Here is a 26,190-nt window from a genome sequence, read left to right as displayed (position 1 = left end):
AGTTGAATCAACGAGTCTTGGAGTTGAAAATCAGCCACTGCTATATTCGAAATATGTTACTATTTAAAAATATTATATCTTTGTAATATTTTGTGTGATTCTTGAGTTTATTTATAATGCATTTGTATGCGAGGTTCTTCGTAGTTTTCAGAAATAAATATGAATCCTATTTATCTTGTTGGTTTTTTCAATCCTGAAATATTCTTCAAACAACAATGCTATAAAAAATCAAACAGTTGAAGTGTACGTTGGAATTATTTATTAAATTATAGCATTTTACAAAACGATAGGTCCTTGTGTATCTTTACGCGCCCTCGATTTGGCTTTGACTTGGGCGGCGATGCGGTCCAAATCTCTCCTTCCCTGTTTGGTGAGAAGACGGCCACCTTCGGGGTGCTTTTCGATCAGCTTCAAGGCTTCGAGACTCTGCAGAGCCTTCCTTGCGATGCCGGCAGATGATCTGCAGAAGTGAGCGGGGGTGACTCCGTTGCGTTTGCGGCCGCCGAAAATTTTTGTTACGGTGCGGACTCCGAGAGGCGAACGGATGTAGATGTGTCTGATCAAAGAAGCACATCGTACATAGTACCAATCGGCATCATAGGGGGCCAACTCCTTGAAGCGACCTGTTTTGACGAGGTCGACATACTCAGGCACTGGGAGTTTGCCCGATCTGGAACGAAAAGTTGCATATTTAATAAATTTTCAATAGTACATACATTCCCCTAACAAGTAAAATGATCTAAAAGAATAAATAATTAATGCTTGTTAAATAAAAATAGTGTCTTTCAAGGATGACACATGACACGGGGAAATGTGTGGGGGCTGGTGTTCATTCGATTCCTTAGTTTACATGAGAAATACAGGATTTGGGTAATAAAATGTGGTGAGACGGGGAGGAAGGGGGCGGGGTGAATGTTTGAGGTTATGTATCGTGCATCGTACACGTGTACTCACTTCTTGAGGAAGGCGGCGATTTCGCGCACCACCTTGTCCTGTTCAACGTCCTTCAATGTGATGGAAGGCATCTGAAAATACAGCAAAGCAATAAAATGACAGTTGAAGTGAAAGGGGGAGGTAGCGCGGGGGGCGTAGCGCCTAATGGGGGCTCACCTTGGCTCGGCCTGTCGAACCGCGTGCTCCGTACGCCGGAAAGAAGTAGCCGCGACGGTGCAAGCTAACGAGTGAACACCTTTGCGGCCAGTCAATTTTGTTCATATATTCGATATTTCAAAATAAATTAATTTAATTCTATAAATCTAAATGCCATTTTAATTGTATGAAAAGGCAACGATAATACGCGCTACTTAGTATAAATAAATACGTATAGTGCATGTTTTATGAATTTGTATGAAATGACTAGATATCCACAATTTTTTTCAATTTTAGCATTTTCATGTTTCATTTTTAGCGTAAATTTAAATATCGACAATAAATATCGTTTTGTTACTTTGTAACACAATTAGTGAAGCACGTATAGTTTAAAGTTTACGATTTGGAAATTTTAACGAATAACTAAATAAATGATAACGAATTTTTAGCATCTATCGCAAAATAATAAAGACGCTGACTTTTTTAAATATTTGCGTATATTGGTTTTTCAGTGAACATTGATCGTAGGGATGTCATTTCAGCTTTATCCAGGGGGAGGGGGAAGGGGCGAAAGTTGATTATTTTTGTTTACGTTTTATAATACTATTTTTTGAGGAAGCTTCTGATCTACACACATGTTTAAACTTGTTGCTGTTGCTGCTGGTCTAAGCTTTTAGTAACAAAAATAATCGATTTGATTATCAAATGACATGCATGTTCCTAGTGGTTCGGTGATTATTGCCCACAAAGCCCTCGCTCAAAAGTCACTAAAATCTCTATAACAGAACATCTGGCAGCCGAAAAGTCCATCATACCAACGATAACTATCATACTAACAAGAGCTTCGCGATTTTCATGGCAAAAGTTGTCTTTTGGGCGATCGCAATGTGCGTAATAATCTAATTACCGTTCCTAGCCAAATATGAAGAGGGGCAAATGCCCCTCCCTCCCCCTCCAAATGACATTTCCGATTGACCGTTGCATGTTAATTAACCATTTAATAAATATTGATTATTATTTTTGTGGCGGCTCGCTTATACGACATGGTCGAGTTTGGTTGCCTTCCTGCGAGTGGGGACCAACCCGGCTGGGTTCGGAGAGCTACTACTCACTCTGTCTTCAGCTGTCATATAATAAACACGTGCATTAACATGCCAGTCGTCTCATTCGTTCATCCTCCATACTGGTGACCCCCGACATCGAGCCACGCAGCCTCGATCAATTTCAACATGCCGCTCATCCCTGCCTCGCCGAGTCAGACGGGAGAAGCTACCCGCCGCGCCTCCATCGCCATCAACAGAGCGCGTCGCGGCCCGTGGGTGACAATAAACGAGCAGACACGGCTACCTCCCTACCTACCGACGTCCAGCCACAACGTTGATGACAGGTGCTTACAAAAATGGGGGAGCGAATGAGACGACGATCGTGACAGCTGGATGTGGAGTCATGCGCGATCCACTACACATAGAACGGTCATCCAGCACCACAAGATTCATCACACACCACCTCAGCACCATCATCATCATCATCATCATCAAGGCCCCGTCCGTCCCCACGAGCGTCGTCACGCCGAGACGGGCGGTAGCGCTACAACACCTCCACGAGCCACAACGACTCACAGTCCAGCTCGGAGTATCATCAACCACATCGATGCCCCTGCCGCCCCCGCCGCCCCACCAACCGACATCAGCCTCGGAAGAGCGGCGCCGCCGCAGCATCGCATCGCATCGGCGCGACCATCGGACCACCCACCGTCCTGCTCGCGACGTCACCGCCCTCGAATCTACCGACCATTCAGGGCGGTACACCTATGTACACAGCGGATGACCCACGTCAACATTTTTTTTTCTCCCCACGTAATAATTTTTTCTCTTTGTGTAACAATAATTTTTTTTCTTTTGTAAAATTTGTTTCTTTGTAATTTTGGTATCGCTGATGCTGGGGGGGGAGTGATGTGGCGGCTCGCTTATACGACATGGTCGAGTTTGGTTGCCTTCCTGCGAGTGGGGACCAACCCGGCTGGGTTCGGAGAGCTACTACTCACTCTGTCTTCAGCTGTCATATAATAAACACGTGCATTAACATGCCAGTCGTCTCATTCGTTCATCCTCCATATTTTATTTTATTTAAGTATCAAAAAACGATTAATAAAAATAATTTAAATTAATTATTAACAGTGGATTGTATAATTTTTTAAAATCATATCAATATTCACCTTGATATTCTTTAAGAGAAGAAATTAATATAAAATTAAACGAAATTGATGTATAAAATACATGAAGGCCCATGCAAACTGATTAAAGGTGGAATACACACAACTACACGTAAGTATATTAACATTTTCTCTTGCGCAAATTTGGGTCTTCAGCCGTACAAGTGCTAATATATTTTTAATTTATCTATGTACGTAGTAACAATAGATGAAGTTTTGTGATCATGCGAAAATTCGAACTTAAGATTTTGACTGATTCGAACTCAGAACCGATCACTGATAACGTTTTTATGATCTAGTTTTGATAATTATACACTGAATGAAAATATTTCTTAATATTAACAAATGATAATAGTGTTGCGTAGGGGTGGGTGGAGGATCCAAGTAAAAGGCCAAAGTCGTGTCACAGCATTTATTGGTGATTAAGGAGATACACAAACTGGCAGTGCTCAGTCCAAAATGTCTTGATATCGCCTAAGTACCGCCTTATAAGGGGCAGGTCTCTCAGGACATCTACGACTTCCGATTTGTTTACCTATTGTTATGGTCACGTACTCGGATATGTATTCCCACGACACTCAGCCCCATGGTATCGGTCACTTCTGAGAACTCCACGGGAATGCGACCGAGTACCGCTATCGCCGATAAGTGCATTCATTGTTTAGCCGACAGCACTTAGTCTAGAGATAATCCTTGAAACCAATTATAACGGTCGCACAGTTTCAGGGATGCGCCTCGACATAATCCGATTGCGGGCGGCTCTTTTTAATATACTATATGACAGCTGAAGACAGAGTGAGTAGCAGCTGTCCGAACCCAGCCGGGTTGGTCCCCACTCGCAGGAAGGCAACCAAACTCGACCATGTCGTATAAGCGAGCCGCCACATCACTCCCCCCCCAGCATCAGCGATACCAAAATTACAAAGAAACAAATTTTACAAAAGAAAAAAATTATTGTTACACAAAGAGAAAAAAATATTACGTGGGGAGAAAAAAATTGTTGACGTGGGTCATCCGCTGTGTACCTAGGTGTACCGCCCTGAATGGTCGGTAGATTCGAGGGCGGTGACGTCGCGAGCAGGACGGTGGGTGGTCCGATGGTCGCGCCGATGAGATGCGATGCTGCGGCGGCGCCGCTCTTCCGAGGCTGATGTCGGTTGGTGGGGCGGCGGGGGCGGCAGGGGCATCGATGTGGTTGATGATACTCCGAGCTGGACTGTGAGTCGTTGTGGCTCGTGGAGGTGTTGTAGCGCTACCGCCCGTCTCGGCGTGACGACGCTCGTGGGGACGGACGGGGCCTTGATGATGATGATGATGATGATGGTGCTGAGGTGGTGTGTGATGAATCTTGTGGTGCTGGATGACCGTTCTATGTGTAGTGGATCGCGCATGACTCCACATCCAGCTGTCAAGATCGTCGTCTCATTCGCTCCCCCATTTTTTAAAGCACCTGTCATCGACGTTGGCTGGACGTCGGTAGGTAGGTAGGTAGGTAGGTAGCCGTGTCTGCTCGTTTATTGTCACCCGCGGGCCGCGACGCGCTCTGTTGATGGCGATGGGGGCGCGGCGGGTAGCTTCTCCCGCCTGACTCGGCGAGGCAGGGATGAGCGGCATGTTGAAATTGATCGAGGCTGCGTGGCTCGATGTCGGGGGTCACCAGTATGGAGGATGAACGAATGAGACGACTGGCATGTTAATGCACGTGTTTATTATATGACAGCTGAAGACAGAGTGAGTAGCAGCTGTCCGAACCCAGCCGGGTTGGTCCCCACTCGCAGGAAGGCAACCAAACTCGACCATGTCGTATAAGCGAGCCGCCACAATACATTACAATAGTATCTGATGGATAGCAAACAAATATATTGCTATTCGTGAGTATTGAACAAGTGATAAATCGAAAGCATAAAAGATTTTCAGTAATATTACAGGCTTCTTATCTATTTAACTTTGAAATACTAGATACGAAGCCTATCGCACTTTCAACAATTCTAGTGCTTTCAGTTTACCACTGGCCGTATATAAATTTGTGTTGGCTGAAAAATTACATAAAAAACTAATCTGCTTATTAAAAACGTCAGTCTACAGTCAGCTGTTCGGAGTGGTGGGGTGTAATCGGCACTTTATATTTATATTACAGTGTAAATCAAATTTCACATACGAATCACCATGTGAGTAATTGCTGTCATCTATTATCTGCCACCTGCCAATCCTTCATCACCTGCCGCCTGTCAAATGCGCATTGCATTTCAATTGGTTATTATCAGATCGATGGAATTGCATATTGACCGGCTTTCTACTCGATTATATTTTCACCGTTAGATTTTACAACTGTTGTCTCCATGTCGTATTTCAGTTTGATTCAAGACGACCGAATCTCGCCGAATTACACTTATTTTTTGCACAATAAATTCAGGTTTTCTTTTTATATTTATTTTTTGTTCACGTTGTACTGAGCTTATTTCAAAGTATGTATTGTTTTATGTACCTTCAATTTGATTTTGATGCATGAAATTTGTTTTGTGTCATATTCTGTTGAAAAACTTTTTGGAATTTTGTAAAGATTTCATTGTTTAATGTGTGTGCTTCGTTTTTATCTTTTAATTTGTTTGTATTGTTAATATTATCCATCATACGAAATGAATTGGGCTTTATCAGAATTCGTATTGATTCAGTACGTTTATCACAAATTAGTATGAGCCGTAATTTTGTTTTGGCACTGCTCTTACCCCACTGTGTTTCCTAACTTTAATTTAATCAAACTGTATACATATATATGTAGGTATATATATATAGTTGCTTGCATATCATTTAACAAGTCATTACATATTGTAGGAGTCCGAACGCCAGTCACCTTATTAGATACCCTACAGTTTCTTGTAAATGAGTCTAAGAATATTAGCAACCTTTCGACTTCTCTCAGAGAATATAAAGAATATAATGGCGGCAATTTCTTCGATAACCGGAGGTGAAATGAATCCGTCGAGTGCGGCCTTTTGCGAAAATGCCGTCCCGACGTACGCAATGTACGAAAGCTTGAAAGACATCTGCCACAACAATATGGAGTATTTTAAAGTGGACGATAGCGAAAATGGCCAAAGACTACACGGAGGGTTCATGAGTTTGATGACTAACGTCGACGTAGTCTTACCGCTGGTCGATCATGTTCGGAAAGTAAGGAAAAGACATTTCTTCCCTATTAGATTATACATAAACTGAATTGTCATTGATTGATTTATTTGAATTTGTGAAGGTAGTGCATTTGTACGATTTTGACGAGAAGACGCCTGGAAATGGATATCGGAGCTTTGTCTCTGTCGTCGACTCCAGTATACTCCACGGGGTCAAGTTGGGACGGCAGGTGTGCATCGCCCGGGATTCGTTGATCTTCAGAAAGTGGTACTACACTAAGTAAGTTAACAATGGCATTATCTCGCTTTATTGTTGCGATTGGTGTTATATTATTTTGTTGTGACTCATTTGATATAATGATTTTGTAATGTGCCATTATCTTGCTTGAACTATGCTCTGAAAATGATTGTATACATAATTGATGTATTATTGAGATTGCATAGTGGCAGCTGCTGAGTAATTGGACTCTCATTATTATGTTATACGTTTATTGCTAAATTATCCGTTAAGAATGATTATCATTTTTCGTTTAATTCACATTTAAAATATCGAATAATTGACATCTTAGTTGCATTCAGAGTAAATACAACTTTCAAAAATAAATTTGAAAAATGTACATACTTCAACTTTCATCTACATATCTCATTTTTATTATTATTACATACCTTCTTTACGTTTCACTTACGATTACAATTCAGGAAAAAGTTCGCCTCTTATCCGATCGTTTTCATACTTTGCCATATTGCTCATTTTGATCATCAATATACAGTAAATGGATACGATGGTGCAAAAATATCGTGTGAGACGCGTTTGAAATCTGCCCGGCGAGATAGTCGTTGACGTTTATCCACCGTTTGTTTATTAGTTTTAAACATAGATGGCGGTAGTAAAATAAAATTATTGTCATAGAGCTTTGTTTAATTAATGTGCGCGCACAGGATACGGGAGGATACGCCTGTTCCTCTTGTTCCTGTTATATCCTGCTCGCGCAAATTAAGTGGGGATGTACGACGGGGAGAGAGAGAGGTTTTTACCGCACGCCACTGATATACATATGTATGTATATACAAACCGTTTTTTATATGTATGCATGAAAAACGAATATTTTCGACTTTTTCACGGTCACCCCATTAATTTTGATTTCATCCACTCATCTCCCCTTTGGTCTACCTTGCACCCGTTTACATTCTCTCGGGTACCATTCGAGCATTTCTTTCGTCCATCTACATATTGTCCGTTCTTCTAGCTACTTGACCCGCCCATCGCCATTTCAATCTCTTTAGGGCGAAAATACACTGTGTGGTACGGAACGTCACGTCCTTTGGCTCACCGATGTGACCGTTATACAGTGGAGGTTCCCCAAATCGAACTCGGGTGTAGTTGGACGTGCAGAGTGCATATGTTTCTCCTACATTTCTTCAAATATGGGATTCACCGTTATCGACCACTGCCAAGCAAGGATAAAATATCACCGAAAAAACTCCAGGGGGTGATTTTTGGGACTGTGTACCACGTGGGTGCTGTGTTTTTTCGCATGTTTAAAAGTATCTAAAAAGAAACACGTTCCACTCAGTGTGTTTTCGCCTTTACTCTCATCATAATATCAACCACCTTTGTCATACTTTTCACCCACAATTATTCCGTTTTATATCTCTCATTATGCCAAGCGTACAGTATTCCATACTATTTTGAATGCGCTAGACCTTATGCAGCATTCTGGCGTTCAATGTCCAAATTTCGCTTCCATACGTCATTTCTGGCAAGACACATTGATCTAAGATATTTTTCTTCACTCACAGTGGCATTTTAGATTTGTAAACGGCATCTATTTGCCCTAATACTCCATCATAATTTCATACGCCCCTTTATTTCCTTTTCTTTATTACCGGACATGTCAATGATTTGACCTAGATATAAATAATATCTAACTACTACTGTCCTATTGTCTAATTTAATATTATCGGGCATGCATTATTTATTATACATTAATTTTTAGTCCTAATTTCCCTGTCCAGCTGTGTTAGTCTGTTTAGTAAGTCAGCTGGATGGCGAGCTATTAATACTATGTCGTCTGTGAACTATTACTAGCTAGCCCAAATATTAATACTATATGGGCTAGGGATGATGCGTTTTTTTCACATGTATCTAAAAAACACGCACCACGTACCATTCAGTGTGTTTTCGCCCTAATATTAACAATCGGCTATTATATTGAATCGATTATTAATACTATGTCGTCTGTGAACTAAAGGTTACTTAAGAGTCACCGTTGATAATAAGACCTACTTTGTCCCAAGTTCTTAAAAATGCCCTCAAGCACCGTATTAAATAACTTAGTAGATATGTTATCTCTTTGTCTGACTTCTTTTCTATCTGTTTCTGAGAAAAGTCTTAACCGAAGCTGTTTCAATCCTATATATTGCAGCTAAAAATCCCACATAGGGTTCCAGCATTTACGTATCTTGGGCGTTGAATACTGTGTTTTGCTTTACAATATCGAAGGCTTTTTCATAATATGCATCGAATAAAAAATAAATATACTAGCTCATTATGGAGCGTCCGAATTTACGGAAAACTCTATGAAAGTCCGTGAAGTAACTGTAAAAGTAATAGGTTTTTTGTAAATTCAACACAACTTCTAAACATTTCTATCAATTAAATTCAAATTTGGAATACAGTTTCTCTACAGTTGTATTCGACTGTATGAATGATCAGATCAGTATTTCTCAAACTCTGGTGATTCAATTCGATTTTGTATAAAATTTATATACATAAATATCAATATGTTTTCACGTAATAAACAATATCTATTTTATATAGATCGTTGTTTTAATTATTTGAATGAAAGATTCAATTTGAGAAATACATACGTATGCTACCATTGATGTATAATATACTAGATCCGCCCTCACGTCTTATACTTGTCTCCCTTTTGGCGCATGCAAAATACATGGCGCATGCACAGTTTCTCTTAGGTACCGCTGCGTCGTAGGGAAAAAAAACCCAACTTCCCCGGTAGTTAAACCTCCCGCACCCCTCAGTTAGTGAAGACAAGATCTCCGACCAAAATAACACGTCTGGGCCCATCTAGTGTATTATACATCAATGTATGCTACGCGTAAAAAAATCATTCGATTTCAATATCTGGGGATTTGAAATCTTTTCTGATTATTTTTATTTTGGAATACTATCGATAAATTCCTTTTAATATAAAAGTCAAGCTTTAAACCTTAGAAATATATATTTAAAAAATTTATTTATCGATATTTTAGATACAGATATGCTGGTATGATATTGTTGCGTAGGGGTGGGTGGAGGATCCAAGTAAAAGGCCAACAGTCGTTTCACAGCATTTATTGATGATTAAGGAGATACACGCACTGTCACTGCTCAGTCCAGAATGACATGATATCGCCTACGTACCGCCTTATAAGGGGTAGATCTCTCAGGACGTCTAATCTGTTAACCTACTGTATAGTCACGTATTCGGATATGTATTCCCACGGTATGAAAAGTGCAATCATTGTTTAGCTTTCATGCACTTAGCTTGTCGCTAATCCTTAAAACCACTTACACCGGTCTCACGGTCTCTCAGGACGCTACCCGGCCTAATCCGATCGCAATTACTCGGCGGCTCTTTTTAGTATACGTAACAATATCTATGAATGGAGAGACTAAATCTTTTAAATAATACTTTTTTTTGTATGAATTTTTGAGGGTTTAAAAACAGACGCCTTCGAATGAAGTTTTATTAAAAACACAGTTTATGTTTACGGCCCATTGTGAGTTCAGTCATAAAATTGCGATACCAATATTTTTCAAATGTAGTACACAAACTGAAGTGGCACTGATTTGTTTTTCCGGTATAAAAAAATATCATAGATTGTGAAATTTTCCGAATGTTGGGCAATTTCGTTGACCTTCTTTCTAGATACATATGCCATTGTCTGCAACTAAATTGGCGATTATGGGATTTGTTTACTCATTGAACATACGTATAAATTGATGTTTATCAAATAAAATAAATAGAAATGTGCGTAGTTACCATTATTTCTATAAAATTGTGTACGTGTACAATAAGCGTGTGACCGATCGTGACCTCGGCCATGATATACCGGATACAATTCGATTGATACAAATCCAATAGTAGAATTGTCATATTGGATTTGAATCATCAACGGTAATTGATTTTATCTACGATTTTTTCCATCACGAATCGACATTATCAGAAAAGTCAATTGATTTGTGTATCTATGTATTTCAGTGGCGTAACTACCGCGCACGCAGACCCCGCAATGCGGGGGGGGGGGGGGCGCCGAGGCTTGGGGGGCGCCGCAAAGTGGCGTGCCTTTTTTGCAGATTTCTTAATTTGTTCTGTAATTTCTTTGCAATATTTTTTTTAAAAACCTCTTTTTTTTTTAACCTATTTGCATCTCGTTTTATTGTATTTACATATAGCTGACAACTCTCTCTTATTCTTGTATATATTTTTGTTAAAACAACGTGTTAAAACAATAGAATAAAATTATATGAGGCGTAAAAACGTAAAAATTTATAAATTTTTAGCTGTCAACATTAACAGGTGGGAAATTTTTAAGGAAAATTCATCATCAGTTACTTTAAACAGATTGTGCACTGCTTGTTGGTCGTCCAGATTAGACTCTATTAATGCACTTCGATACATATACAGCAGCAGTCATATAAAACGGAACGCTTAAGCGAAACATGTTTTTGCGTGAAATTTCGGTAATCTTCTAATCTATAATTTGGAAAGAGACTTTGTATGTATGTAAATATCCTTGGTCGTCTTCGTCGTCTTCGTCGTCGTCTTCGTCGTCGTCCGTAGATCGGTGACGTCATCGAACACGTGATTCGATTTTTTTTTTTTTCGATCCATGGGCGCCGATTTGTTTTTTTCGATTCAATGGATTCACCCCCGCGGGGGCGCAAAGCGAGTAGTTTCATGGGGCCCCGCCAGGGGCGCCACAAGGGGCGCAGCCCCGAAGGGGGCCCGGGGGGCGCAGCCCCGTGGGGCCCCAGCCTCATGGGGCGCAGCCCCATGAGGCTCAAAAGGGGGCGCCACAAGGGGCGCAGCCCCGTGGGGCCCCGAAGGGGGCCCGGGGGGCCCAGCCTCATGGGGCGCAGCCCCATGGGGCTCAAAAGGGGGCGCCACAAGGGGCGCAGCCCCGTGGGGCCCAGCCTCATGGGGCGCAAGCCCTAATAGGCATTAACTAAGGGGGGCGAAGCCCTAGACGGCAATTAATCATGGGGGCGCGGAGGGGCGAAGCCCTAAAAGGCAACTGATCATGGGGGCGAAGCCTTAGACGGCATTTAATCATGGGGGCGCGGAGGGGCGAAGCCCTAAAAGGCATTAACTAAGGGGGGCGAAGCCCTAAACGGCAATTAATCTTGGGGGCGCGGGGGGCGAAGCCCTAAAAGGCAACTGATCATGGGGGCGAAGCCTTAGACGGCATTTAATCATGGGGGCGCGGAGGGGCGAAGCCCTAAAAGGCATTTACTAAGGGGGGCGAAGCCCTAGACGGCATTTAATCATGGGGGTGCGGAGGGGCGAAGCCCTAAAAGGTATTAACTCAGGGGGGCGAAGCCCTAAACGGCAATTAATCTTTGGAGCGCGGGGGGCGGAGCCCTAAAAGGCATTAACTTAGGGGGGCGAAGCCTTAGACGGCATTTAATCATGGGGGCGCGGAGGGGCGAAGCCCTAAAAGGCATTAACTAAGGGGGGCGAAGCCCTAAACGGCAATTAATCTTGGGGGCGTGGGGGGCGAAGCCCTAAAAGGCAACTGATCATGAGGGCGAAGCCTTAAACGGCATTTAATCATGGGGGCGCGGAGGGGCGAAGCCCTAAAAGGCATTAACTAAGGGGGGCGAAGCCCTAAACGGCAATTAATCTTGGGGGCGTGGGGGGCGAAGCCCTAAAAGGCAACTGATCATGGGAGCGAAGCCTTAGACGGCATTTAATCATGGGGGCGCGGAGGGGCGAAGCCCTAAAAGGCATTAACTAAGGGGGGCGAAGCCCTAAACGGCAATTAATCTTGGGGGCGCGGGGGGCGAAGCCCTAAAAGGCATTAACTAAGGGGGGCGAAGCCCTAGACGGCATTTAATCATGGGGGTGCGGAGGGGCGAAGCCCTAAAAGGCATTAACTAAGGGGGGCGAAGCCCTAAACGGCAATTGCTCATGGGGCGTGGAGGGGCGAAGCCCTAGAAGGCAAAGGCTCAGGGGGGTGCCGAGGGCGAAGCCCTAGAAGGCAAAAAAAAAAAAATGATTTTTTTAAATTTTTTTTTTGATTTTTTTTTGATTTTTTTTTTATTTTTTTTTTTGATTTTTTTTTTTATTTTTTTTTTAATTTTTTTTTTTTTTTTTTTTTTTAAATTTTTAAATTTTTTTTTTTTTTTTAATTAAATTAGCTTAGTCATGTTTAAGCGGTTTATATTATAAACACTGAGCGAAGCCGGGTAATACAGCTAGTCTTATATAAAACCAAAACCGAAAGTCATTTAAATGATAGGTTGTATCATAGTGCATTCGTGTAACACCAAACGTGAAAAAAAAAGGTGATAAAAATGAGTTGGGGAGAAATTTAATGGAGGGCAGATTTTACGACTGTGCGTTGACTTCACAGTTAAATGAAATTTGAAATGAAAATAACACTATACATGTACATTTTTAATTTTTTTACAGTCACATATTATTATTTACATCTTATAAAAAAGAAATTAATATTTTGTAGCGGCTCCTTTCGATTTTATAACTTATTTTATTCGGTTTGGCATAGAATCTACTAAAGTTTTTAAATTTTCGATTGGGAAATCTTCGTACCATATCTTTTCTATTATTTCTTTCAACGATTTAAGAGTAGTAACATTGTTCTTCCTTAACCTGTACTTGATACACATCCATAAATTTTCGATTGGATTTAAATCGGGACTATTGCCAGGCCATGGTAGTGTCTTTACACCCATTTCTTGTAAATAGTCCCGAACCTAAAAAAAAGTTTTATATGAAATGAAATTTTATAATTTATATTCAATGCTATCAAATAAAATGAATACTCACCAATTTAGCTCGATGACAAGGGGCAGAGTCATCTTGAAAAACTATATCATCGGAATATGAAAGGTGGTTTTCCATCGATGGGACAAAGCTTTCTTCTAAAAATTTTTTATATTTTTTTCCATCGATGGCACCTTGTAGAAACTCCAATTGTCCAATGCTATGGTACGAAAATCATCCCCAGACAATTTGACTTCGAGGATGCTTAACAGTTTTAAGGGTACAATTTTCATTATACCTTTCGCCAACTTTCCTTCGGACATACGGAAAACCATCAGGACTATAGAGGTTAAACTTTGATTCGTCGGAAAATATCACTCGTTGCCAATCTGATGGACTCCAATTTTCATGTGCTTTCGCCCATTCCAATCGATTGTTTTTCATTCTCTTGGTTAGTAGTGGTTTTTTTGCAGCTTTCCGACCGTAGAGTCCAGCTTCTCTGACTCGCCTTCTTACTGTTGAGTCATTGATTTCTATGGAAAATTGTGAGGATACATCTGTTCTTATTTCTACAGCAGTTTTGAATCGCTGCTGTAAAGATAATCTGGTTATTACACGGTCTTGCCTCTCCGATGTGCATATTTTCAGTCCGGTCCCCTTCTTACGGTCAAAACTTCCAGATTCTCTTTTTTTTTATCAGTATTCTCGAAACAGTCGATAACGAACATCCCATTTTCTTGGAAATTGACCGAAAGAAAAATCCTGAACTCGCCAATGTCGCGATTTTTACACTCTTCTGCAATGATAACTGAGCTCGTTTTTTCATGTTGACGTGTTAAAATTCGAATTTGATGCTTTCTCCTCGAAAACCCACACTATACTGAACTCAAATCTTAGAAAACAATCATATTTAGAATATTTGGTCGTTAAAAACCCTACACATAAAGGGATAATCCTTAAATGGCCTCGAAGTCGTAAAATTCACAAGCGTTCCGTTTTATGTGACTGCTGGTGTATATGTATGTAGGTACATATATGTACAGATGTTTTAAAATTCCTTACAGAAATAATTTTAAATAGTAAAAGAAATGAACAATCAAAGAAAAGTGACTAAAAAAGAAAATGGAAAGTTTCGAATTTATTCTCCTACTCGTCCTTCTTGAAAAATTCTTCGGTTTCTCAACTTTGTTTCAAAGTTCCTTCAATCAAAAAACGCTGATGATATCAGTGCTCAGTCTATGATTAGAAATGCATATTGCGAGATCAGTAATTTTAGAAATAAATTTGAAGGATTCGTAACAATTTCAACAATATTAGGGTTGAAGCCAAAATTGAATCTAAAAGCATTTCGATGAACTCAGTCATGATATACGATTCCAGGATCCATTAAAAGAAATTTTGAACAATTTTTAATGCGGCACTAAACGTAACCTAAGTGCAAATGAAGGTTCGTATCACGTTATTTAAACATTGTTTCAAAGTTCGCTTTGCTGCAAAACAATTATCAGATGACGATTTACATATATGTACATATGTATATCGTGAAGCTATGTCTCTAGCCAACTAATATGTCAATGACTTTGACAAATCATTGCCTGATCAGATACTTGATTTCCGTTCGTGCTTAAAAGAAAATAAACCTTGTAAAAATAAAGAAGATCAACGTGTTCATAATTTGGCAAAGCTCTTCATTTGTAATTTTTATAATTTAAATTCATCATTTAAATCATCTTGTTCCTCACGCTTCCAGTAACTGTAGCCACTGCGGAGCGCTCGTTCACAAGTTGAAACTTATTAAAAATTACTCAAGGTCAACTATGTCACAACATCGACTTAAAGTATTAGCAATGATTAGTATTAAATTTTAACAAAATAGTCATGTTTGCCAATGAGTCCAGAAAAAAGTTTTTCTACGTAAAAAAGGTATGAATTATTAATTTAGAAAGTTATTTTGCTGTAAGGAAATAATATGAATATATGGCGGGGGGGGGGGCGCCTTAAAATATTTTGCGGGGGGGCGCCTGGAATTCACGCTACGCCACTGATGTATTTACATATTTGGTGTAATGATATTTTCTTATGTACTATCATCATTCGTTATAATAACATATGATATGGAATCGTGTATGAGGATAAAATATAAATTATTATACTAGTATGCGATGTTCAAACTTTAAACGTACAAACTTTATTTGTATCAGAAAAATTTCTATTATTAAAAAAACTCAAGAGTTCATCGTTTAATGTGTTTGACTTAATTAGATAAATATGTCACTTGTTTTTTTTTTTGACATTTCCAAATTTTCTCTTATCTTTGTACGTTAATCTAAAATATAAACTTTTAAATTGAATACTAATGTTGTGACCTTTGATTTCAATGGGTGGTTTCGGAAAAGAATTTATACACGAATTAAAATAAAGTAATATTGTTGCGTAGGGGTGGGTGGAGGATCCAAATGAAAGGCCAAAGTCGCTTCACAGCATTTATTGACTGATTCAGGAGGTCCTCGCGCAGCCAGCGCTCGTTCCAGAATGATCTGATATAGCATAAGTACATACCTCCTTATGAAGGGCAAGCCACTCGCCACAGCTTCCCTGATCCGTTTGTTTCTTCATTGTTTAGGCACGTAATTTTTTTTTCTTCATTGTTTAGTCACAAACAATCTCAAGCTCTCGTCAGGATTCTGAGAACTAGCGGTAAGTGCCGCTCGGCCTAATCCGAGGGTCTCCATTGTCCACTCCCGAATAAATTTTAGGCGGCGGTTAATCTCCATAATGTCCCACTTTACAATATGTTATATATAAATATAATGTAAGGTAATTTATAGGCGCGTATAGAAAAAGTTGAGTGCGCGCATTACACGCTCATCGATATAACCCGTTCGAAATGATGGATGAACGTGTGTGTGTGTGTGTGTGTGTGTGTGTGCCTTGGTGGATGTGTGTATGTGTGTACGCTCCCGCGCAGCGCATCTGACGCTGACGTTACCCGTCGCTCGGCGTTCAATATCAGGAGCACATTTCAGACGCTCCACACCCCTCCCCCACTTCCCCGTGTCTCTTCCACGCGATCGCACGCTACATCCCTTTAACGAATGTTTAAAATGCACCTATTGGTCAGAATGACGATACATTCCTCTAATTGGTCAAAGGTTTTAGTCCACGTGGACTACTTCACTCTGATTGGCTGTGCGCCTTGTTCGCGTGTATTTATTTTATTAAATAATCTCTAGACAGAACATATACTCCTGGTATTCTAAAATTTGTTTTTTTTAAATCCTCATCCTTGTCCACGCGTCCGCCACATACATACCCACATACACACATCGCGTCCGTTTTTATATATATTATAATTACTTAATTTTTTTCCAGAGAAGTTGAAGCTTGCAGTCAACTCTTAGCATCATTATGTTCATGTCTGCATCATCTCCACACATTATTATCGTGGTCTGAACCTGGTGAATTGTTTCCGTCAGAGCAATACTCACCTGAGCAGCTATTGGCACAAACTGAAACAATAAATCAATATTGTTTCTACGGACGATGTTTAGGCTTTCAGGTTATTATATGTTTATTGAAGTGTCGGTTGTATATTATTTGTAATAAACAATTTAATAATCTGATCACATTTTTCAGTATCAACCGTCGATGCGTAGTATACTCAAAGGAATCTCAATATGTATGGCCGGCTTTTCAGAAGCGTACTACAGCCGAGGACATATTATAAATTCAGTATGGGCCGGTGGGAAGTTCATGATCGATCCCGAACTGAGAGCTCGGCGCATTGTTAATATATCGCAGTACGCCGATATCGAGTTCTGCAAGTCTTTTTGGTTCCTTGCCGAAAGTGGTGATTGTAAATTCTGACGTCTCACATTTATCGTGCGGCCGTTCGATGTTACTATGCTGAAGTTTTGTTTTATTTTTGCAGAAATCATGCAAAAGTTGCCAAATTTAGGTGCGGCGACGATCGCCGTCAACCGTCTGATTGCAATCCCTCCGGAGCCAATCGAACTCACCAAAATTGACGGCTCATCCATTACAATTCAAGTGCCTGACGTACACATCGGTCCTCAAACTTTAAACGTGAGACTGTTAAGTAAAGTGAAGCGGCAAGGAATGGTAATTATCGATTCGTTTAGTGCTGAATAAATAGTGAGAATTTTTTACTAAATATGGATATAAGTCGTATAGATCCAATATTATATTATAGTTATATAACTCAATTTGAAGTGATAATTTATATGTGAAGATGTGATGTATCTATTTAAGAAAAAACTCCATTGTTAATTTTTTTTTAATTTTCACCATGGTGCCATTATAGGTTGCCCCAAAGCGACACCTATGGTTATAAACTTGTACCTATGTATATAAATTTTGTAATTATGTTCAAACAGTAGTGATAAATAGTAGGTAGTTTGATCGCCAAATTGGTGAGGAGCCGTTTCAACAATGAACTCAGATAAATTGGAAAACTCTTATAGAAAACGATCGACTTAGAGTCACATTTTATTTTTACATACATATGTTCATCACATGTGCTATGACAGGAATTACCAAAAGGCGACACATATGGTTAGATTATTTTTGTGCATAAATACTAACAATTATTCAAACAATAGTACATAGAATACAATAGACATCTATGGACAATCAAAAAAATTTTTGATACACAGCAAATATACGAGAAATACATTATGTAGTTAGCTTTTAGAGAAATACATTATGTAGACTTTTTATTGAAACTGAGTGGAAGATACCGATTTATTGGTAACAATTTTTCAAACATAACATTACATATAATATAATAGAATGAAAATAGAGACATCTCTCGACAATTAACAAATTTTTTAATACACAGGAAATTTGCGAGAAATACATTATGTAGGTAGCTTTTTATAATATTCAACAAATTCGAGATGCCAATAACTCGAATTAACGAGAAACGGAGGGGAAGATACCGATTTATTGGATCCGTCACAACAATTAAGGTAGAAAAATTGGAAAATTGTAACAGGAGACGGTCAATCTGTGTTTTAATAACCACAAGACCTCCCCAGCAGCATATTTGATCGGGACTTGAACCCACGACCTATCTACTGGTATGCAACAGCTCTAGTAGTGCACTACGCTGTTTCTGAAGTCGTTGCTGTGTTTGAAGATTACTTAACGAATTCAAATTACAATCTCACAAGTCTTTCAACAAACATAACATGTAGATAGGTGATTTTTTTTAGAAATAATGCTAGTGAAGTATTTTAGTAAAACGTTAGCATGTCAAGATATATGAACTTATCAGCTATTGTGCCCTGTATTGGTTATATCCAGCAACATAGCTCAGTGGTTGGCGTGTAATGCTTTCAACTGAGGGGTCATGGGCTTATCCTCTGGCCTATGTTGCTAGCGAGATCTTGGATATATGTGACTACAGGTCGATCGTTTCCTATCAGAGTTTGCTAATTTATCTGATTCAATTGAAACGGTTCCACCAAATTGGCAAACCTTTGGGGTTTACCTGTTAGGCTTTCCTGGTATGTATATGTACATTTAAAATATATTGGTGCTATAGAAGTTGAAAAATATTTCATATCCAAATTCTCATTGTTTGTATTGTAATACCTTTATTTTTCGTGTATGTTTAATATAAATGATATTCATAGGTTGGAGAAGGGAACGGTGGTAAGCCACTATCCCGAGGATTGCTTTTCCACTGTCATGGTGGTGGATTTGTAGCTCATACCAGTCGTTCACACGAAGTGTACTTACGAGAATGGGCTACGCTGCTTGATGTGCCTATACTTTCAATAGATTATAGCTTAGCACCGCATGCACCGTTTCCTCGGGCACCACAAGAAGTATTTTACGCTTATTGTTGGGCGTTGAAAAATGCTGCCCTCTTAGGAACTACGGGTAAATAACTACATATAACATATGTAAGTTGGTTTAATCTTTTTAATGCAAATTAACAATCAAATGTATACAATCTTTCCAGCCGAAAGGATAATTCTTGCCGGCGACAGTGCAGGTGCTAATCTAAATTTGGTGGCCTGCCTAAGGATGGTAGCCGAAGGTATCCGACTGCCTGATGGTATATTTATGGCTTACGCACCTATGCTGGTGAATTTCATAGTCAGTCCGGCGAGATTACTGTGTCTAATGGATCCGTTGTTGCCATTCGGTTTTATGATGAGATGTCTAAAAGGTATTATAATGTTTGTATGTATATGTTACAGTTGAAGTGTATCTTCCAGTTGTTATCTATTTTGACTAGATGGTATATATTTCATCTAACCTGGTACATACTACCGTTATAGTTGAAATGAATTTTCAATTGTAATATATTCTGTTGGAACTGGTCAAAATATATTACAACTGAAAATGAAGTTCAACTATAATTTGGTTCTAGGTTAGACAGAGAGGTTTGGTTTTCGTGAAAATGTTACTCAACTAGTAAATTGAGTTGGAATAAGACAATTTTTTGTTTTGAACACATTCTTAGAGTTATCCTAATACGATACTCATTACCATAATTCGTAATACCTAGCTTATATTAAAGCATTATTGAATTCTAAAGCATTCGTAAAAACATCAGAACTGTTAAATTACATAGTAAATTAGAGCTATAATTGACTAGTTGAATTTTATTCAAATATGAATGACCTAAAACGCCAATTGGAATATATTATAACTGAAAATACACTTCGACTGTTGCATATATCTATATTAAGGTGACCATTTTATGTTAGGTTAAACCAGGACTTTTTTTTTTAAATAATGTTTCTTAATACTTGAGATATTAAAAACGTCAATGAACGTTAGAAAATCATGCATCCACATTTATGAAAATAAAAAAAAATCGAATTCGATATTTATAACATGCCTATCCCAAGGATTCTGCCAGGACAGATACCTAAACTAGTATAAACTAGTATATAAAAAAAAAAAACCACTACCTTTATCTATGTTCATACATATATTATGATATTCGCTCATTTTGAATTTAAGAATTTCAATGAATTTGTGACTAGATATGTTAAATTCTTTGGCTTACGGAAAAAATATCTAATGTTTTCATACCTTTTCCGACCTTTCTACACCGTGCGCCCTCATGTCTCAATTTTTTGAACTTCAACCATTCATAACTGATGGAATATTATCAAAACAGATTTAAAGTCCATTATAAAGTTTTAGTACCGATTTGATTGACAGTGTTGGAAATTATAATCAGTAGTTGGAAAGTGTTTCTAAAAGATGTTCCGTTATATGATTGCCCAATTTAATAGTTTCTACATTTTTTTTAGCATACGCTTGTCCGGCAAATAATGCAAATGGAAATGATTCTGAAAAAAATAAGCAAAACTTATCGATTTCCACCGATAAAGACTTCTTGAAGCTCAGTCCTTCTCAAGGTACAGTATCGACCCAATTAATGTTAAAATAGACTTGTAAAGACAATAATCCAATACTTATACTATGTTTGCCAGACGGACCAAACGGTATTATGGGAATATCGGACACGTCATCATTCGAAGAAGTGTCAGAGAGTGATTTGGTTGAACTTCAAGCACACAAATCCTTCACAAGCGATCACCTATCGGATACTCTAAGTGGGGCATCTCTATCAAGTGAACACAAGACATTAGGTATTTATTCTAAACATATTATACCTATACATAATCATACATACATATTTTATAATTATTCATGTCAATATAATCCTCACATAGTAACACCGACGAACGAAGATCGATCGCAGCAGTACGTATCGGATTTCCTGGAGAAGTACGTCTTGGAAAGTGACACCGACAGTGAGGGTCACAAAATACCAGTTCTCAAGAAAAAGTCTCTCACGGAAACAGGTTCGTTGGAGTCGGCCACGCTGACCGAGGGGAAGAGTTTGACAGACACGAACACGTACGAGAGATCCATCAAGTCACCGCCGTCAAAAGGCATACATACCAGGTTATTTCGTTTTGCCATCGCTTGGTATTTAGTGTTAGTTTTTAGATTTGTTTTGCGTTTGTGCAATACGTTGAAGTTTGCGTGTTTTATTGTAAAAGTTTGAAATTTAGGTTGTCCGAGGCTGCTGGCAGTATTGTCGGGACCGTTTCCAGTAAATTGTCGAATTTGGCATCGTCGAGCAAAAAAAGTAAAAGCCCGTAAGTGTCAACGTTTCAATTATATTTTGATGTTTTCAATGCGTATTTATAAACAATGATTGGTTTGTTGCAGAGATTCCGTACCTGCCAATTTGGACGCTTTGATTGCGAGGAGTCCTTCCGATGAGTTTGTGTTCAATGTGCCTAGAGATCCTTACTTGTCGCCCTATTGGGCCAGTGAAGATGTGCTCGCAAAGTTGCCTCCAGTTAAAATACTGGTTTGTTTAGTGGTTCTATTTTGATGGTGTACTTTTTGTTGTTTGAATTTATGTCGATTGAAATTTTTTTCAGTCGGTGCATTTAGATCCGTGCCTGGACGATTGTGTGATGTTTGCGAAAAAGATCAAGCGACTCGGTAATCCAGTGACTTTAGACATTCTCGAAGGCTTACCTCATGGTTTCTTGAGCTTTAGTCGGGTAAGAATTGTTTGTTGAATAATCGATGCATTGAGCTTTTCTGATCGAGGGGTAGAGGTGTACTTTTTGAGCCAAAATTAAGAAATAGAGGTCAAATTTTATAATGTTTGGGTGTATTTGAATTTATTTTGTATTATAATATATTAGAGAAGAACAAAAATCCATCTGGTGATTCCTATTGAATTGTATAGTCAGACATTTTTTATTTCATTTTATTACATACATACGTATGTGCCATGACAGGAATTACCCCAAGGCGACACATATGGTTAGATTATTTTTGTGCATAATTACTAACAATTATTCAAACAATAGTACATAGAATACAATAGACATCTATGGACAATCAAAAAAAATTTTGATACACAGCAAATTTACGAGAAATACATTATGTAGACTTTTTATTGCAACTGAGGAGAGGATACCGATTTATTGGATCAGTCACAACCAGAGAAATGTTATATTAATAGAAGTGGCTTTAGGCGTCATATTGTTGTCAAGTGACGATTGTCCACAGACAATCATAAATAATTTTAGCATCAGTCGTATTTGATGCTTGGTGCTCGACGTATGACCGATAAAAACTTCTCTGTTTGTTTATATTACTCGCAAGATGGGCAAGCATCGGTAAAAATTGCACAATGCATTCAAAAACACACAATAAACAACATGGGATACATTTTGTAAAAGCAAATTGATGCGATTGTATTCCGTACGTTGTAGTGTATTTATAGAGACGTACCGCGTAATATTGACAACAATTATTTATTCGTAAGGGCCCTTCTATTATTATTACATTTCTTTGGTCACAGCAATTGAGGTAGAAAAATTGTAAAATTATAACATGAGACGGTCAATCCATGTTTTAATAACCACAAGATCTCGCCAGCAGCATATTTGGCCGGGACTTGAACCCACGATCTATCTACTGGTATGCAATAGTTCTAGTAGTGCACTACGCTGTGGCAATATCCAATATCTAAGTCTGAATTAACATGAATACAGAAGTCCACGGTGAAGATGTAACGGATGATAATCACAAGAACTCGCCAGCAGCATATTTGGCATGGGACCTACAAACTCTACTGGTATGCAATAGCTATACAAGTGCACTACGCTGTGGCTGGACGCTTAAAAAGAGAGAAAGGGACATGTTCTAAATGTGGTGTTTTGGAGGGGAATGCTGTGTATTCCATGGACCGCAAAACGCACAAAAATTTGCATCCTCAAAGACCTGGCAGCTTCAGACTCTCCACAACACGTAGGAAAAGGATTTTTTCATACTTTGGCCATATTACCAGGAATAATGCGGAGTCTGGAGAAGATGGTAGTCGCCGGAGCACTATAGGGAAGGCGAGCAAGAGAATGGTTTCCCACAAGATCAAATTAAAGAGCTGACAGGATCGTCCTTAGCATTGTTTTCAACTTGGCACAGGACAATAAGGAGTGGAGGCAGCTCGTCCACCAGATTTCAAATGATATCAATGACCAAGACGTTCAGCAATTAGCAAACGAGGAAGAAGAAAGCCTGAGCTATATGTAGATGCATTCTGCATGGATGTTTTGCCAAATTTATCCTCATTTCTTTGCAGATATGTTTGGGATGTGCGATTGTTAAAATAATATAGATTGTGATAAAAGTAACGAATGGCAAGATGCTATTTTTTTCTTCGTTTCTTAATTATTTCTTGTATTACTGTTGTATACCTCTCATTCCTAATGGTTGAAATGTCGCTCAATGTCTTTTTATAGCCTTGTATGTATGTATGTATGTAGTTGATATTGTTCTAATCTTCCCATTGTTTTTAGATATGCAAAGAAGCGCACGAAGGTTCACTTCTCTCCATAAAAAGAATCAAAGAACTCATGGATCTCGATTCTCTGAAACCGCTGCAAGATGAGGCTAAACAAAACAATGGATCATAAATTTTCCATTTAAAATATTCCTGTTGTATTTAATTATTATTACACATATACATATATAGAATTTTATTTAAATTATTATTGTGTTGGATTCGTTAAATATTTTTCAATATTATTTTTTGAACGTTAAAAGCATTATTTATCGGTTGAATTTTTACATTGTGATATTTTAGTATTAAAAATTATATTCCAAATGCCCAATTGTGATTGACTCTTAAATCTAGTGAAATATAATGTTATATTGAAAGTTAATTTTCAGTTGCGGTCGTCTATATATTAAAATTTTTGATATTTATACATGATATATACAACATTAACAGCACAGCGTTACCTGGACCCTTGTGATAATCTCGGGGTTTTCCATGTCGTAATATGTAATCGTATTACCGCTTTGAAGCACCCGTTTTATATGTGATTTTATAGTTAATATTATAACTAATAATGCGGCTACCGCTGTATCGTATACATTTAACCAAATGTCGATCTGTAGATCTCTAATGGAATTGTTCGGAGGGATTTGTGTTGTTGCCGAAAGATAATAAAAATCAGATCTTCCTATTTTTCGTATGATAAATCAACGTTTTGGTTTTAAAATTTTCGTCGAAACATAACTGTGAATTGCAAATTGGGCCTTAGAATAATAGTCAATAGTGTTTCGTATGATATGATATCAGATCTTATGAGGTTGCGTTTGTAGTTTAGTATGTATTAACGGTCAATGTTGATTTCGCAATAGAATAATTCACCGCACCGTATCAAAGCGTCAACAGTTCTGTCCGAGATTGATCAATAATATGCATTTTACAAATATTGTCATTTTAAATTCTACAATTAAAATATTAAGACTGTATTTCTAAAACTCAAACGTGTTGTATTCGGAAGTATTAAAAAAGATTAATGAATTATTTATATATATATACATGAAAAAATTGTTATGTAATAAAATAAACTACCTTGTATAATGTACATACATACATACGGCACAATTGAACTATCTACATACAATTTCGAATAATACAGTCTGTAGTTACATTCAATTAAATAATAAAAATATATATATATTTTTAGAATAGACTGTTCAAAATTTTCTAAAAAAATGTTTATATAATATTAAATATGCATAATTTTAAACGCACTAATTCTGTTCGATGTGATACTTGTTTCGTTGGAAAAAATAAAATGATTATATTTATTATGTGATAAACAGTGGAATCCGGGCTACGTTGATGATGAAAACGGATACAACGAATTGAAAAATTCCTAATTCTAAAGCACGATTTTTTTTGTACAATTGTATGGATTTGAATGCGAGTTGCAATCGTTGCAATGCTTTCAATTTTTCATAGCATTGCATCGGCAGACAATTCAAAAGCGCATTACATATTTTGATAACAGTGGGAAAGTTTGCATGCATGTATAATTAACCCTTTGAATGCAGATGTCTTTTCTGTTGAAAGCCCGCCATGCTGCAAATTTCGCCAACATTTCCAACTAGAATGATTTAGAAATCCAATAGAAAGCAGGTATAAAAATTGTGGTTAATCCAAACATACCCTAGAAAACTACCGACGAGGATTTCGAGTTTTGTAAAGGTGTGTTTTAACTATCTATTATATCTTGCAACAATATAAAATAGGTTGTGGCTATTTGCAGGTACTATATCTGCGAATTATTGGCTATTTGCAGGTATTATATCTGCGACAGGCGCAAAGCCTTCTGCGCATGCGCGTGAACTGTCACTGTCAGCGTGTTTACCGTTAAAATTTTGTTTTAAACCTCTTAAAATTTAGTTCGAACTCGTAAAGTGACGTAGAGTAAAAAATATAATCTAAATTAGTTAATATTATTAATTGTTAGAAAATTATTATCATATACAACGTATAATACCTACATACAAGTACAAGCCGCGAACTAGCTAAATTATATAAATCTATTATAATAACGTGCGAAATTTATTTGCCTCATGTTTAATGAACGATTGATTAAACAAGTCTAGCATACATTAAATGTAAGAAATTATAATCGGATTATAAGTTCACGCGCATGCGCAGAAGGCTTTGCGCCTGTCACAGATATAGTACCTGCAAATAGCCACAACCTATAAAATAAGCAAAAGAAGTCTATTAATGAATGTATTTTTCCAAAATTAGTTTCAACTTCTTCATTGTTGTTAAAATGTAATGTTCACTATCTACATGCCAAGCCACAATCTAAAATACTCAGCAGTTAGGGATTTCCATCGAGAAATT

At 38.2% G+C, this 26,190-nt stretch overlaps 2 protein-coding genes across 4 annotated transcripts; one reads left to right on the top strand and one right to left on the bottom strand.

The window, feature by feature from the left end:
* Positions 1 to 244: 244 nt before the first annotated feature.
* On the bottom strand, positions 245 to 1,184 carry LOC143923054 (small ribosomal subunit protein eS19A-like). Its single transcript, XM_077446543.1, has 3 exons — positions 1,111 to 1,184; positions 955 to 1,025; positions 245 to 670 (listed from the first exon to the last, which is right to left on the bottom strand). The coding sequence occupies exons 2-3, from the start codon at positions 1,023 to 1,025 to the stop codon at positions 277 to 279; spliced, it is 465 nt and encodes a 154-aa protein (XP_077302669.1). The 5' UTR covers positions 1,111 to 1,184; the 3' UTR covers positions 245 to 276.
* A 4,160-nt stretch (positions 1,185 to 5,344) lies between these two features.
* On the top strand, positions 5,345 to 25,605 carry Hsl (hormone-sensitive lipase). 3 transcript variants are annotated; one of them, XM_077446534.1, is made up of 16 exons: positions 5,345 to 5,469; positions 5,655 to 5,714; positions 6,134 to 6,472; positions 6,552 to 6,709; positions 16,815 to 17,001; positions 17,079 to 17,292; positions 17,374 to 17,564; positions 19,103 to 19,352; positions 19,435 to 19,644; positions 20,744 to 20,851; positions 20,927 to 21,085; positions 21,170 to 21,404; positions 21,515 to 21,601; positions 21,675 to 21,819; positions 21,893 to 22,018; positions 23,828 to 24,198. In XM_077446534.1, exons 3-16 carry the CDS (start codon positions 6,182 to 6,184, stop codon positions 23,942 to 23,944), a joined length of 2,478 nt encoding a protein of 825 aa, XP_077302660.1. In that variant the 5' UTR covers positions 5,345 to 5,469; positions 5,655 to 5,714; positions 6,134 to 6,181; the 3' UTR covers positions 23,945 to 24,198. The 3 variants fall into 3 exon arrangements, with proteins under 3 accessions (XP_077302660.1, XP_077302658.1, XP_077302659.1); XM_077446532.1 differs by lacking the exon at positions 5,655 to 5,714 and having other exon boundaries at positions 21,170 to 21,437; positions 23,828 to 24,076; XM_077446533.1 differs by lacking the exon at positions 5,655 to 5,714 and having other exon boundaries at positions 5,357 to 5,469; positions 23,828 to 25,605.
* The last annotated feature ends 585 nt before the right edge of the window (positions 25,606 to 26,190 follow it).

Source organism: Arctopsyche grandis, chromosome 3, assembly GCF_051622035.1.
Source record: "Arctopsyche grandis isolate Sample6627 chromosome 3, ASM5162203v2, whole genome shotgun sequence".
Taxonomy (NCBI): domain Eukaryota; kingdom Metazoa; phylum Arthropoda; class Insecta; order Trichoptera; family Hydropsychidae; genus Arctopsyche; species Arctopsyche grandis.
This window is presented reverse-complemented; position numbering and strand designations above follow the sequence as displayed.

Excerpts from the sequence above, each read along its gene's own strand:
- LOC143923054 (XM_077446543.1), bottom strand. The coding sequence starts at position 1,025 with ATGCCTTCCATCACATTGAAGGACGTTGAACAGGACAAGGTGGTGCGC. Across the intron at positions 671-954 it reads ATCGCCGCCTTCCTCAAGAA|ATCGGGCAAACTCCCAGTGC; the intron begins GTGAGTACACGT and ends TTTTCGTTCCAG.
- Hsl (XM_077446532.1), top strand. The coding sequence starts at position 6,182 with ATGAGTCTAAGAATATTAGCAACCTTTCGACTTCTCTCAGAGAATATA. Across the intron at positions 17,293-17,373 it reads TTGGTTCCTTGCCGAAAGTG|AAATCATGCAAAAGTTGCCA; the intron begins GTGATTGTAAAT and ends TTATTTTTGCAG. Across the intron at positions 19,645-20,743 it reads TATGATGAGATGTCTAAAAG|CATACGCTTGTCCGGCAAAT; the intron begins GTATTATAATGT and ends CATTTTTTTTAG.